The 15,950-nt window shown below is 44.5% G+C and overlaps 1 protein-coding gene across 1 annotated transcript in view; it reads left to right on the top strand.

Moving 5' to 3' along the window:
- BMP5 (bone morphogenetic protein 5) overlaps positions 1-15,950 on the top strand; it is a 736,485-nt gene that overhangs the window by 292,237 nt on the left and 428,298 nt on the right. The window contains exon 2 of the mRNA XM_069606148.1: positions 271-463. Coding sequence (XP_069462249.1) covers positions 271-463 — 193 coding nt within the window. The remainder of the gene's footprint in view (positions 1-270; positions 464-15,950) is intronic.

The following is a 15,950-nucleotide window of genomic DNA, read 5'->3' as shown; positions in this document are numbered from 1 at the left end:
GTACCTTTCTTGCCTTTCACTATTTTATATTTTTCAATCAGGGATCCTGGAATTATCATTAAACTGCAGAAGCAGTTTTTTATTGTGAACCAAAAAGTGGTGGCTTCATATCTTCCATTCTGCCAGAAGCTACGCATGGATTTGTGCTTCTACCATTTATCCAGTTTGAAGACAGCATTGCTTGGTGCTTTACATTTTACCTTCTGTGAAGTTGCAGTTAATCATTTATCTTGTGAAAGACTTACTCTTGAATTACTCTATTTGTTATAGTTGAAAGAGATAAGGACTTTTCACATCAGCGGAGGCATTACAAGGAATTTCGATTCGACCTTACTCAGATCCCTCATGGAGAAGCAGTGACAGCCGCTGAATTCCGCATATACAAAGATCGAAGCAACAATCGCTTTGAAAATGAGACACTCAAGATCAGTGTTTATCAGATAGTTAAGGAAAATCCAAACAGGTAATGTTCTTCAATTTTCTAAACCTACATAAAAATGAGAAGTGTTCACAGTAGTTGTTTTTGAAATTTCATGAGTCAATGTAAACTAACATTATTCTACATCATAGTCCACACCCAGTTCATCTGCCAGAAAACAGGTGCAACCAGAAATGATCATTTTATGCATTTTCATGAAATTCCATTTTCACAATTACCGATTGTGACAATATCATGTTTTTACATTTATTTCAGAAAAGCTAATATTCAATGATAGATGCTGTCTGCCACACCATAACTATGATTTTTGGTCAAAACTGGCAACAAATGCAAGACTCTGCTATTAAAATACACTCATTTAAGAAACCTACGATTTTCTTCAAACCATTTCCCAGAAATGTGTGTCTAGAATTGCCAAACTTCAGGCCGACATTGATCTCTAGAAATGATCCAATGGAGCAGCCATAATGAACCGTGATCCTTCACCTACATTTATGGAATTTGGCTCCTTTACAACTGAGAACATCATTAATATCACCAAGAGACTATATGCATCGCTGACCAATCTGACCCACTCCCAGCTAACCTGATTTTGAAAAATATTGCTAACCTGCTGGAACCACTGAGCACATGTTCTAATACATCACTAACATCAGACAGTATCCCAAGATGACTAAAGGTTGCCAACATAAAACACCACCAAAAAAGGTTGAAAGGTTACCCAAAAACTACGGATCAATATCTAACTTTGCTTTCATTGCTAACACCCTGGAAAAGATGACTACCACTAAACTGGTCTGCCACATTGAAGAGAACATCCTATTTAATGAACATCAATTTGGTTTTCAGTCAAACAGGAGTACAGAAACTCTTTTCATGATAGAGGAAATTCTCAACAGCCTGAAATTTGCTTGATCTATCAGCTTCAAAATACACAGTAATCCATCAGAGACTGAAACAAAGATGAAAAATTCAGATGAGAATAGATGGTACTTAGCATGATAATAGCAATCTAAGGGTTGAAGTGGGAGACTTCAATTCAACAATGTTCCCCTTAAAGTGATCATCTTATCCCCCTGGCTATTTAATGTTTACATTAAACGCTTGGTAGACATCAAAATCTTTACCTGGAACCTTATAACAACAATACATATATAACTAAAATCCTCCAGAGAAACCAGTATTGGACCATAGATTAAAATATCTGCCTTAACGCCTCTAAAACAGAGAATATATTATTTGGAATCCCAACCTTGGAAACAGGTCCTTTCAAATGGCCACCTCTCATGGGTACGGAACCCACCAATAGGTAAAGAATCAAGGTATCATATTCAATACCACACTGTAAATCACAATTTTGGGCCTACAAACAAGTTATGAAGGTGTTTGACAAAAAAAGCACAGAATGAGCATAGAGTATCCTCATACTGGACCTCGTTCCAGTATCTGGATATAGCAATTAACTTAATTTGAAATGTAAATATAATCTTCTGACATCTTCATTGGATCATTTTATCAGAAACGTTTTTCAATTTTGCATTGCAAATAATTAACTCCCTCAGAGCTAGCCCGTGTAGCATGATCCTTTAATGTCATCGTGCTTTTATTTGATGTCTGGAATTTCTGGAGATCCAACTACAGTCGATATGCTGACTGCTATGACAGTGCCATAGTAGATGGCTTTACCTGACGGTTTCTGCAGCTCTTCCTTTGTTAAATGTTGCATGGTGTCTGAGGCTTTTGTGGGCAATTCCTACCATGATCCTAGCACCATAGAGTACTTTTTGTACCATCACCAATTGTAACCGAAGTGCTTCCAAGAGACCTGTCCATCTAACCTCTAGATATGACTTCCACATTTAACTTTTTGCTTTCACCAGTTTCTGTAAGTCCTTTTAAGTCACTTTGTTTTAGGTATTTAACTCCATACTAAGCAATGGAATGATTTTCACTTGCATAAACCTTATTTAGAGCATACATATTTTTGCATCATGAGTTCTGAAAAGATGCATACTCGCCAACTGAGAAATCTGACTCCAGCACCTTTGTAGATGGACACATTTAGTCCATTCTGGAAGACTCCAATGCATGTGCTATTGTATTGTATTAGATTGTATGATGTTTCATGAATGGTTTTTTGATCTTGAACATGCAGTAACTTTAAAAGAAGTTACTTTGCAGATAATTCCCACCACAGTACTGCAATAGCTGAGAAAATTCAGCAAAATACACTAGGTTGTCTTCATAAAGTAGGAGCTGTACAGCACATGATCACTTGAAAGTTTTGGCGGAAAGGTCCTGGTTGCTTTTAAGGCTTGTTGTAAATCTGACATGTATAATGATAACAACAGTGGAGCTGAAATGCAGCTGTGCCAAAGTCTATTCCTTGTCAAAAATCATCTGTACCATTTCACCAAAATATCTTAATTGCATCTTTATCACAACCTATCCAATACATTTGACGTCATTGATAAAGGTCTTTTGGGGAAAAATAAAATAATGGTGTCTTTCTCCTAAACATCTAAGATTCAATAATAGCACTCCTTATGGACAATAGCACTCCTTATGGACATTGTCCATAAGGAGTGCTATTATTGAATCTTAGAGGTTTAGGAGAAAGACACCATTATTTTATTTTTCCCCAAAAGACCTTTATCAATGACGTCAAATGTATTGGATAGGTTGTTAAATGATCATAAAAACATGATCCTGGTTTAAATGTATATTTATCTATCAGTAATTTGAAGGCCATATAACTGTACCTTTTTTGCCAAAGCTAGTTTTCTCTGCAAGAATGTTATTGTTTTTTTGTTGTCACTGCATTCCCCTTTCCCACTGATCCTAATAGGCCAATAAGTTAGTAATTTGATAAATATAATCCTTTTCTGTGAATGTGTATCATCATAGAAACATTCGAACTGTTAAGGGAATTACTGAATTAAACATGGTTAATACAATGGCTGGCTCATGGACAACCACGATAACAGATTGTGTTGCAGGATTTGAAGAATAATATTTCCATCTGTTAAGGTGTTCCCAGGATCAGACAATTAGGCAGAATAATACTCAATGATGGAGGACTCAGGTGCACGTCAAAACCCATCTTTATTCAAACAACAAATCTAAGCCAGGACAGTATACAAGCATTCAATTCTCAGAGCTTTAGTATTTTCCGTTATTGTAACCAACTTTTCTACAAAAATGACGCTGACAGCGACATCACATTATACTATCTGTTTACAAAACCAATGGGGAAGTGATGTTGGTCAATGGCTTAAAATATGTATTGGATGTATAGCGGTTAGTCACTCTACTGGTAGGTAGGTACCTATCTGATGGCTTCTCCTGGACCCATCCAACTATTGATACTACTTCTACTACAGCACTACATGGACAGTTTAATTGGTTCGCGCTATCCATTATAGGCAGTGAGGCAATGGGACTTCTCATTGGTTGGCATCTGGTTTAGTAATCTTGGACACCATTACAAGGCATCAACATATGAGCAAGACATAAGTGGGGGAAAAGACTTCCATGGGCTGCCATACATTCCAATTAAATAATATTCCTCATCATCCTGATGCGATGAGGCCTTCCCCATCCTATGCACTTGTCCTTGTGTGCTTTCTAGTGTCTATGTATGTGCTGAGGGAGTTCTGCACCTGTCTTATCTATGTTTGGTTCATAATGAATAGTAGTGATTTCCTTATCTGAATCACATGTTAGAGTCAATGTTTGAGAGTGGATGTCCTATTTATTAAGGTGTTGGCTAAGTCTAATGTGAATGTTGCTTTCTTTGTGGCCACTTGGGACACTATTCAGCTACTTTCAATTCAGTATTTTGGTGTCCTGGCCTCATGCACCTAAACATCAATGGTTGTTTGTGCTCTTATTAAAATGGATTAACTTGGGAGTCCAATACTTCTCGTCCTGGGAACCGTTATCCTGTGTCTGCATTCCGTTCATCGATTACTTCCTTCCTTGTTCCTGAACTTCACTCTTGGTGTGAGCTACTGCTTGAGCTCTGCTCTGTACAAGTTTCTACAATACATGTGGTTTTGTAAATTCAGCATCTTGTGTTTTGAGGCCTTGCTACTTCTGTGACTTGCAGCAGCTTCTGCGTTCAGAAAATGGCGGCATTTCTATCTCCATAATGGCGACATATAGCTGTGTCTAGTCGGCTAATATCTCTGCCATACGATGGTCTCCAAGCAGGTGTATTCAGCATTTTAGTAACCTATAATTTAACTGCCTTATTGGTGTAGTGCGTCCCTTTCTTGGTATACAGGAAACTCCTGTCCCTTCCGCGCCCATATCTCAGAACATTCCATTATAATAATCTTTGGGTATCTAAATTTTGCTCACCCCTCAAGCTGCCTCCTTGTGCTATGTATTCTTCAGGACCACAAGTCATGAAGCTGAAATCCCCATCAGTTTCACAATCCACACAATGTTTGATGAACCTATGGCGGTCAATGGTCCAATAAGATGGTCTATGTGGTACATTCTGGGTAGTTCATCTGTTTGTCTACACTCATGTACTTGGGCATCCACATTTGTTATTATGGTAATTTCCAATGCCTTTTTGCTTGCCTTTTTACATTGGCTCAGTGCTATTTTTAGGATACAGATAACTGTCAGGACCAGTACCAATATGGGCAATAATATTTTGGGTGGGTGCCCATGAAAACAGGTAATCAAGACAGTCAAAATGTTCAATGTCTTACACCTCTGACACATCTGACACCATCTTAATGTGCAGTTCCTGATAGCCTCTGTAAGGGTTCCTTTTGTGGTGTCAGTGTACAGTAAAATAGGCTGATTGGAGCAACTATAACCCTTTTATAGTTGCATTTATTGTTTGCAACAACTCTCATATGGTTATTTGTAACCACTTGACATTCACTGCCATTTGCACGCCAGGAGTCGAGGAAGGACGTACGATCTTCACAGGTTTGCCGAACAGTTTATGCTCATCTGGTATATCATCATAGGCTTCTACTGATTTTACACACAAATAATATTCTCTTTTGGTGAGTTTCAGAGGGATAGACCTTTTATTTCAGAGGTTTTTACTCATTAGAGGTAAATGCCCAATCTGCACCTCACTCTGTGGCACCACCAGTGCTGGTGCACTTATTATCACTAGGGAGCAGAGACATCCCAATTTGTGGGAAGTTTCATGTAGGCCTTTGAACCACAAGGCAAATAGTGGTCCATTAGTACGACTATGCCTACTCACATGCCTGGCACATCAAAAATGTGTCCGCAGGAGGTGTGGCCAACTGCCGAACGATGAGGACGTGGTCCGCCATTGCTCTTGAGCCGCCAGCCAAATCCTGAGCTAAATCCTGCGAAAATAGCCGTTGTGGACTGTTAAAAAATTCTCCTATAACTGTCCGAACACAGGCGGCATCAATCCTTGCATGAGCGGAGCAGAATCGGCTAAATATCCTGAAGATACGGCGACCCGTAAATACGGACTCGGAGCTGCGCACAGCACCCAAGATGGCTGCCGCAGGCTCGCTGAGAGCGAAGTACGAAGGAAATACGGCACACTAACGAGACGCCAGCGGTGATAGAAGGTGTTGTAGACTACGCCTGGGTAGACGAGGATCGCCCCTTACTGCGAGACCCCGAAGCTGTTGGTGCCCGGGATCCGAGGAGACGCCGACGTTCTTATCCCCAAAGCTGCGCTGCATAGCCGGTCTCCCCCCCTGGCTGCCGTCCGAGGCCGGAGTGTGCTGAGACGGTCCCCACCGGGGAGCGCATGGGAGTGCAACGTCAGTCTGGCCTCTGTGAGTTGTGGGACGCAGCCGGACTCCGCCAACACACCCCCGATGCCCTGCACCTGTTGGGCCTGCTCGCTGGGACATCGCTGCAATACGCCAACGGAGTTTAAACTGCCAGTAACAATGTGGGCGCTCCACTTCGTGTAGAGCGCCTGCGGACTCCTTCGAGTCCCTGAGATGGCAACCCCCGCTGCACTGTATATCAACGTCGCGGTAAGGAGAGGAGGATGTCTGCGTGCTGGAACTGGGGATTGTGATCGCTGCCCTCGCCCCCCCCAGCCACACACGCATGCCTGGGTCCCCTATACACTGCAAATCGGGCCTGGCAGTGCTGGGCGCGAGGGCAAGCAAGGCGGCTGAGCCCCTGGTGGAAGGTGCTCGATAGCAGACTGACCCTGTGCCCCATACTAGGGGTCACGAAAACGAGCGGGGGGCGCAGAGGACCACCACCCTGCTCATACCCTAATTACACGGAAAAGCCACAAAGCAAGGGGACTAAGTGCAGTGCACACACGCTGGCCCTTCACATAATAGGGCTAAAGGAAGTGCACAGTATAAGCTGATACCAAGCAGGCATGTGGAGGACGACAAATTAATAAGCGAATATCCGGATCATTCCAACAGTGTCCGATGCAGAACACATCAAGTGGGCTTTAGAATAGCTGTAGACAACATCTCCCGGCTGCCGCCCTGTACACAAAGCTCTAACTTCTGAAACTACCTCTATCACTGTTTCCACAACACAAGTGCAAGTATCCAAACTGAGACAGCGCCTCTCCCCGGGGCGAAGCGAACTGGTTGCCACCTTCAGAAAGGATATACTTATACGCTCAGAACTGCCACCAGCCCTGACGGCGCCCCTCCTGCACTGAACGGCGAGTGTACACACCAGCCCCACCGAAATCGTATCCATAAGCTGATAAGCATGGGGCAAGAGGACCCTGAGGCGGGAGTCCCCCACCCCTTGGAGATAGCTGACTCTTGAGGCTGCGACTACCTTCCCCGCCCGAACAGGGCGTGCGCCCCCGGCATCACCGGGATGTTCGTAAAAAAATGGGGAAAGATAAGCCGAGGAAAACCTCCACGCAAAGCCGAATTGAACAATACGCAACAACGCCCGTATCTCACTCTCCTGAACAGCTGCCAATAGCAGAAGCAGATTGCATGGACGACGAGATCTCCCTCTGTGATATAATGAGTGCCATTGCCAGCTCCAGAACCTCGATGGAGAAAAAGATGGATAGCATAGGCGCAGATGTGTCCCTACTAAGGCATGACCTACAAAAACTGACTGCACGCACTGGAGAGGCACAGGAGTGGATTTTGGAAACTGAAGACTCTATACGAGGGGTGAATCGTCAGATGTCTGGCATGATGACACGGATTAAGATCCTAGAATCAAGAGTGGACGACAGCGAAGGCAGATCCCGGCAAAACAATATTTGCATACTCGGTCTCCCAGAGAAAGCAGAAGGAGATTGTATGGAACTGTTCCTTGAAGAATGGCTGATAAATACATACGATGCACAGGCCTTCTCCAAATTTTTCTCCATAGAACAAGCCCATCGCATACCGACTGGGAAGGCTGTGCCCGGCGCACCCCCGCGAACAGTCATCGCAAGGTTCCTAAATTATAGAGACAGGGTTGCCCTGCTGCAACTGGCAAGGTCAAAGGGAACAATCACATACAACGGATCAAGGATTGCTTTCTTCCCTGACTTCACCAGAGAAGTACAGAAGGCGCGCCAATCCTTCGATCCACTCAAAAAACGCCTGCAGATGATGGGAGTCAAGTATGGACTGGTTTTTCCCGGGCAGCTAAAAATGTTTCATAAAGGCACATCTGTCCACTTTACTGACCCCAAGGAAGCTTGGAACTGGGCGGAAAGGCACATAGAAGGAGACTGGGGAGCCAAGGGGAGGCGGAGAGGGGAACGCGGCAGACCGCATCCTGAGCGACCACCGGAAATGGAACTCCAGCTGAACCCGCACATCGCAATCCTGCATCAGGCAAACAAATAATTAGCAACAATGCCGCCTCCATGAAAGAAATTGCCGAACGGATTAGGCAAGGAAACGCAGTCTTGATAATGCAAACCCAAACCACATGGCACACCAAGGCTGGCGACTGACCAGCAACCACCCCCGAGATGACAAAGAGAATGCAAAGTACCCTAAAGAGGTGCTGTACAACCAAGCTCCAACTATTATCCGATTCATGAAATCCAGCTGAGCTATATCGCATTGGCTTGGGGCGCTCCCAAACTGGAAAGCCCAGCTAACGCAAGGCGGACACATGCTAGTTGAAGCTTAACTGTTTTATAAGTTTATGTTGTGGGTGGAGTATGGGGAGGGGGGAGTTGGAACTGTTATTTTTATTCAACGTTTAGCATACAATGACAACGTGAGAATACTACAAGAGGCATTTGCTGCAACAAAATCTGCCTTACTGTCTCCGGCGCAAATACAATCTACAGAATGCACCCGGGAACCTCACAACCAAATACCTGACGGCACCTGCATCGACTCCAAATAACAAACACCTAAAGCTCATGACCTGGAACGTGAATGGCCTGGGATCCAGCATCAAAAGAAGACTAGTGCTGCAATACATAAACAGACACTCCCCGGATATAGCTCTTTTAATCGAAACACACCTGGCGGGAACCACATGTACACTATTCCAGAGATCCAATTATTGCACAGCGATACATGCTGGTTTCTCCACAGGGGTGAGAGGAGTACTAATACTGGTCCACAAGAGACTACCGCTTGAAATCAAAAAAGTAACACGAGACAGCGGTGGACGATACGTACACCTGCAAGCGTCACTATGGAATCAAACCCTGGCGATTACGGCAATTTACTCGCCTCCACCAGCCCTCCTTATCACCTTGCTAGCTGACATTACCCCTATCCTAGCGACAGGAATGGCAGATACGTGCATGTTAGGAGGGGACTTCAATGAAGTAATGAACAATGCCCTAGACCGTACACATCTGCGGACCAGAAACCCTACCACTGTCACCAGACTCGCCGCCCTTGCATCCGCACTGGGGCTCCGAGACACGTGGCGAGAACTACATGGAGAAGAACGCGAGTACTCCTTCCATTCAGGAGCGCATGCCTCAATGTCCAGGATAGATTATTTCTTTCTTGCATCACAGAGCATTCATAAAGCTAGTAACGCATCCTTCCTTCCACGAGGCATATCCGATCACTCTCCACTATTAGTGGAGCTGGAAACGGAGAGACCACGCCAGCCGCCCAGCTGGCGTCTTAACTCCTACTTCTTGGGGTTCCCAGACCTTCAAGAAAAAATAGAAGCGGCCACCTCCAACTACTTCGAGCTGAATGCAGGCTCGACGGATGATCCCTCCATCCTGTGGGAAGCGTACAAACCAGTCCTGCGAGGCAAGATCATATCATGGACTTCTGCTAAGAAAAAAGACGCAATGCGAGTTGATCACTGATGCCGAAAAAGAAGCTGTTTACTAAGGAAGCAGAACATATCTCCAGCGACACCCCCCAGACACACAGGGCCTCATTACGACCCAGGCGGTAAGTTACCGCCTGGGCCGTGACTTTACCACCATGGTGTAAACTATGTTTACGCCATGGTGGTAGGCGGACTTACCGCCCAATTCCAACCTTGGCGGGGCGGTAAATCCCCATTTTCCCATTTTCCCTTCCCCATTCCCATTTTGCCCCAAAGGGCATAATGGGAGTGGGGAAGGCGTTAATTACGCCACCGTAAATTACGGTGGCGTAATTAACTCCATGGTCCCTTAGCACCATGGATTTTAACACCTGCTAAAAGCAGGTGTTAAAACCTCCATGGCGCTAAGGGACCTCATACTCAGGCGGTAAGGGTCGGCGCTGTTTACGCCGCCGTAAAACCCTTACCGCCTGAGTCGTAATGAGGCCCACAGAGCCCTAATGCTGGCGCAGAAAAAGTTACATAATCTGTCGCTAGATAGTGCCCAAAAAGCACATAGCACCATGAAAGCACGGTTATATGAAACAGGGGAAAAAGCAGGCAAGATGCTCACATGGTTAGAAAAACTTGATGAAGGTCAACGTACAGTAAAGAACATCAAAACAAGATAAACCAAAATAGTCTCCACTGATGCGGAAATAGCAGAATGCTTTGCTGACTTTTACGAAGGACTCTATGTGCTTCCCACCGATACAGCGAACAGCTCCATATTGGACGAGACCGATCTTCCATTCCTCACCATGGAACAAGCTGAAGGGCTAGATGGCAAAAAAACAGAAGGGGAGATCTCAACAGCCATAGCACAACTCCAAGCCGGCAAAACCCCAGGTCCCAACGGTTTCCCTATTGACATTTGGAAATGTCTGAGCCATCTAGACTTACCCGCTCACCTACTCAACCTGTTTGAAGACTCCCTACTGAAAGGCGTGCTCCCGCCAGACCTCCGTAAAGCCACAATAATTGTGATCCCCAAAAAAAACAAAACCCCAGATGAATGTGGCTCCTACAAGCCCATATCATTGATCAATACCGAAGCGAAAATACTCGCCAAAGTGTTAGCGAACAGACTCCAAACGGTCATCACAGCTCTGATCCACCCGGACCAATGCGGCTTCATGCCCCAAAGATCAACCAGAATGAATATCCGCAGGCTGCATCTAGCCCTGGAGAGAGCGCCCACTCTGCAGCAGTCCGCGGCACTGTTGGCCATAGATTTTGAAAAGGCATTTGATTCGGTGTACTGGGAGGCATTATGGACATTCATGAGGAAAATAAACTTCGGCGTGCCATTTATAAATGGGTCCAGCTTCTGTATAATAACCCCCTGGCAGAGGTGAAAGTGAACGGATGGCTCCCGTGTGTCTTTCAATTGGGGAAGGGCACCAGGCAAGGATGTCCCCTCTCGGCAATGCTGTTTGCCCTAATAATCGAGCCACTGGCAGTCATTTTGCGGGATACGGACACATGGTCAGGTTTTCGCTGGAACTCGGAGTGGGAGGACAGGATATCCCTATATGCGGACGACCTCCTGATATACTTAGGTGACGCAGCAATCTCAGGCCCCATAGTCACTGAAATCCTAATAAATTACAGAGCTTTTAGCGGCCTCAGGGTGAACTGGCTCATGTCTGTACTTTTCCCAGTGAAGGGCGTGGACTGTATCCCACCACATGGCTCCCCCTATCAGATTGAGCTTACACAGTTCCGGTATCTAGGCATCACTATCACCAATGCACTTGACACTTACATACCCCAAAACCTATTCCCACTAGTTAAGAAATTTGAACAAGATGTGGTCCATTGGGAAGCATTACCATTGACACTATTAAGTAGAGCAGCGCTCTTCAAGATGTTGGCCCTACCCCGATTCTTGTACATCCTTCAAAATGCCCCTCTCCCTATCCCCACGGAAGAATTCCGTAAAATAGATAGAACAACACGCAAACTGTTGTGGGGAGGAATCACCCGAGGATAGCTCTCAAAACCCTCCAACGTTCAGTCTGGGAAGGGGGGTAGGGCTCCCCAACATCCAAGTCTACTACTGGGTGACCCAAATGGCGACAGTCAATGATATTCTTGATGGCAATCCAAAACCTCTGCACATACAGGCGGAAATAAATGCACGGCACGTGTGTCCCCGCTCGAAAGTCTTTATGGGAAACAGTGTCGCCCTCCCGAGCACTCGATAGTGGCGCAGACAGCACAAATATGGAAAGAGAGCACAAATATATTGGCTGGGATAATAGAATCACTTCAGTCCAGCCTATCTGGAATAACGCCCATCTCACAGGCCTCAGAAAACTCCCCAAATGGCCTGGCTGGGCCACAGCCGATATACATACCTTACAACAAATATTTGTGAAAAATCAGCTCATTCCATTTGCTGAGATCTCTGTTCAATATGCCCTCCCACCTACCGAACGTTACCACTATGAACAACTACATCATGCCCTTTCAGCCCAAAGGGACCAAATGGTAGACATGACGGAATGCACGCCTATAGAAAGAAATATAGTCGTAGACAGTGTAGAAAACAAAGTCACATCCACCATGTACAATGCCATTTCCTCATTTGCCACGCCAGAACTATCAGGCCTGAAACTGAAATGGGAAGGAGATCTTGGCCCAATACTCCCCGAAGATTGGATTTCGGCCCTGATGCACCCCAGAGATATTGCAATTTCGGCTAGAATCAGACTTATTCAACTAAAGATCCTCCACAGAATATACTATCCGCGTCTAACACTGTATAATTGGGGGAGAGCAACCGACCCCAAATGCCTACGCTGTAAACAGGAAGAAGGTACCTTCTACCACATCCTATGGCAATGCACGCAAATACAACACTTTTGGTGACAGTGTAGTGAAAGACTCTCGAGGGTCATGGGCCGCCCGATACTAACTGACCCCAAACTCCTCCTCCTGGGGATTGAAGAGGAAGGAGAACTGTTCCACTTCGAAAAGCTGCTGCTCTCAACGTCCGCAGGGATTGCCAAAAGAAACATTGCACAATTGTGGGGATCAAAAATTACCCCAAGCTATGACCAATGGAGAGCAGGCATAGATGCTGTCAGCCTGATGGAACGCCAAGTATATCAAGCACGAGGCTGTCCAGACAAGGCGGAAAAAATATGGGGAAAATGGGAACAAGTACTATGAGCATGCAGTGTTCGGGCGAATGAACTGCAACACGTATCCTCGCCATCACGCCAGGACTTAACGCAATGATTTGTCAACACCCGGTTGTGTAGTCAAGACAATAACGCAGCTGGTCTTGCATGTGTGTAACTCTCCTTTGTAGATGTATATATTCACCCAGACAATAATCATATGCAATGCCTTTTCATATGTATGCACAATTATTTTTATTTTATTTTGTTTGTTCGGATATTGAATGTTCTGAATGCATGTGCAAAACTCAAATAAAATTTGTTATTAAAAAAAAAAATGTGTCCGCAACCTGTGTGTGTTCCAATTTTCACTGTGCCATTATTTCTGAATAACAGGGCTGCATTTTCCACTGGGATTATGGCTACTGGTCCATCCTCTATCCAGTTGAGCAGTTGTGTGCATTTTGGCCATTCTTGAAGGCACACCTTATTTGCATTCTGCACAACCTCTTCGGGCTCTGCTAAGAGTGCTTTGCAATCCGTCGACCCACCCTTCGGTGATATGTACTCTTCCTTTTATCTGTAACTGGCCTCTATTTAGAAAACAGGTAGTTCCTTCCTTTGTGCATCACTGCACTGCAGTAATTTGTGGTCTACTATTCTAATATCTCCCTATTTTGGACCTTGCAGTATATATTTCATTACTTTGTATTGTGTCTTTGTATTAATCATCAGGGGCATTTGTTTTATAAAGCTATCCTCACGTGGAGAGTCTGCTTTTGTTCCCTACTCTATGGTGGCTTTTATACCCTGGAATTGTCATTGTGTTATGCATAGGCCAAGATGTGTCAAGCAATGCACTGTGTTTTCCGGTACTTCTGTGGCTATAAAACCTCTAGAGGCACTCATGGCGTACGGGATGAGAGAACACACAAACCAGCTCTCATCAAACTTCTCCTTCCCCACTCCACTCATCTGCTTGTACCACATGTTATTGGTGAGGTGGGGGGAGTTATCAAGATACCTGCTCAGGTGTTTTTGGTCCTGTGGCACACTCCATTTTAATATTTTAATCAATGCACCTGCTTCAGGGAATGTTTCAGGTATAATTATACTTCTCATAATTTCAGTCACTATACCCATGTCATTCTCACTGGATATTGACTGGGCCATAATGTTAGTGAAAAGCTCTTTTACTGCATCTAAGGGTGAAAGCTTGTCAAGCAAATAAGAGAGAAACTCTGATATCATTTAATAAATGCATTGTTCTGCCAGAAACAATTCTCTTTAGTATCTTAAAAGGATTACCGTTCACAAGAAGAACCTACTTAAGAGTGAGAGGAAATGTCTTTCGAGGACAGTATATGTAGTATATGTTTTTAAGTTGTACAACACAACCATTAGACACATGTTCAAGCTCCTAAAAAGGGACAATTGTTCAGAAAAAATAAAAAGACCAGAACAAATAGGATGGCTATGGGAAACATCTGAAATTCCTCTTGGAATGGGAAAGGCCACACTCTGTGTTTGAAAAAGTGTCTTTGGAGAATGTCTAACAATGTTTTTAGAATAAAAAAAGGATGCTGGCTTTATTGTAGCTGATGCTGCTCCTGCTGCTGATTGGCTCTAGTCATCGCTCCCGTCTGGTGTCTTCGGACTTCTTAAACTTTGCCATTCATATCATTGGACGGTGGGTGGCATCATGATGGCATTTCTTGATGTCCCTTAAGTGGAGTCACGCTCGCCGTCCTACTTTAACAGCAGAGGACGTGGCCACCTCAACAAAGTAAGGTCCTTCAAATCTAGGTGTGTGCCAATGTAACACTTCATCCCCGGGGTACAACTGTAGGGGCTGAAGCTTGCCTGAAGCTTGTCTATATCAACATATCCATTTGTGTCTTCAGTGACTCTTGAGCCCCCCTGTAGCTCCTGCACTTGTTTGGAAAACATAAATGCAGAGATGTAGTCATAGCCATCAAATAGTCATTTATTTATCAAGTACAGTAGCTGAATTTTTAGCATCAGTTCAGGTCTGTGTGGGAGGAACAATTTGGGCAATCATTCTGCGTCCTCTCACCAGTTATGAGGTGTCAGGTGGTGGTCAGAGCCTGGCTGTTTGCGTAAGGCAAAAAGAGCCAGAAGAAGGCAATGTAGCTAATTCTTACGTTGGGTGTCTTTTATTTTTGTAATACGATAGACTCATGAGAATTTGTATCTTATTCCCAATAGGGATGTTATGTGTTCAAACACTTCATTTACAACATGGGGTCCATTGTCAGAATGTAGCACTTCACATACACCTCATCTAGAGCACACCTCTCGTACAAGGAATTTTGCAGCCAAGATGGCATCTGGATTTGTGCATAGACCTGCTTCGATCCAGTGGGAAAAGGAGCACATGACTACAATCGTACATTTGCAGCCATTGCAGTTTTGCAGCATATATTATCTACATAGTCGATATGATAATGCCAAAATGGTCCAGTAGGACAGTATATTGCTCGTCCCACATTCTCATTGTGTGGACAACAGTACATTTCGCCACACAATTTATAATAAAATTAGTCACATGCTCATTCAGATTAGTGCCAAACCAGTTTTCCGAAATCGACGCTGCAGGGTATTCTTTGCTGATGTGTGCTGGATAATGGAGCTGCTCCAGTGCTACTGTGAGAATCTCAACTGGCACTACAAGTTTCGCTGTGCTATCATGGTGCCACACTCATTCAGAGGGCGCTAAAGAGAACCCCTCTTTCTCCACAACTCCTGCTCTTCTTGCGTGTGTGTCCCTGTAACTTCAAAATCTGTGTTATTGGCAGTGTGTTCAGACCTTCTGTCATCACCATGTTACGAATACCTGTTAATTTGTTTGGGGCAATTCTAATGTTTAATATCTTGTGAAAATATGCTGCCCTTTTTGCTTCTGCACTTTTCTTGCCCTGATAAATCATGTCTGCGACTCTCGTATGTGCTTTGAACTCGTCCACTGCTATCACCAATGGACCTTCAAGTGCTTCCAATCATCTCGCAATCAATGGTGCATGCTGCACTGGTTTGCCATGTGGAGCTGGAAGCCCCTCTTTTTCCATGGCGAGAACCCTGAATATATT

Source organism: Ambystoma mexicanum, chromosome 4p (assembly GCF_040938575.1).
Source record: "Ambystoma mexicanum isolate Mex_15411 chromosome 4p, UKY_AmexF1_1, whole genome shotgun sequence".
Lineage (NCBI taxonomy): Eukaryota > Metazoa > Chordata > Amphibia > Caudata > Ambystomatidae > Ambystoma > Ambystoma mexicanum.
Note: the sequence above shows the minus strand (reverse complement) of the source record. Positions and strands in the feature narration are given on the sequence as shown.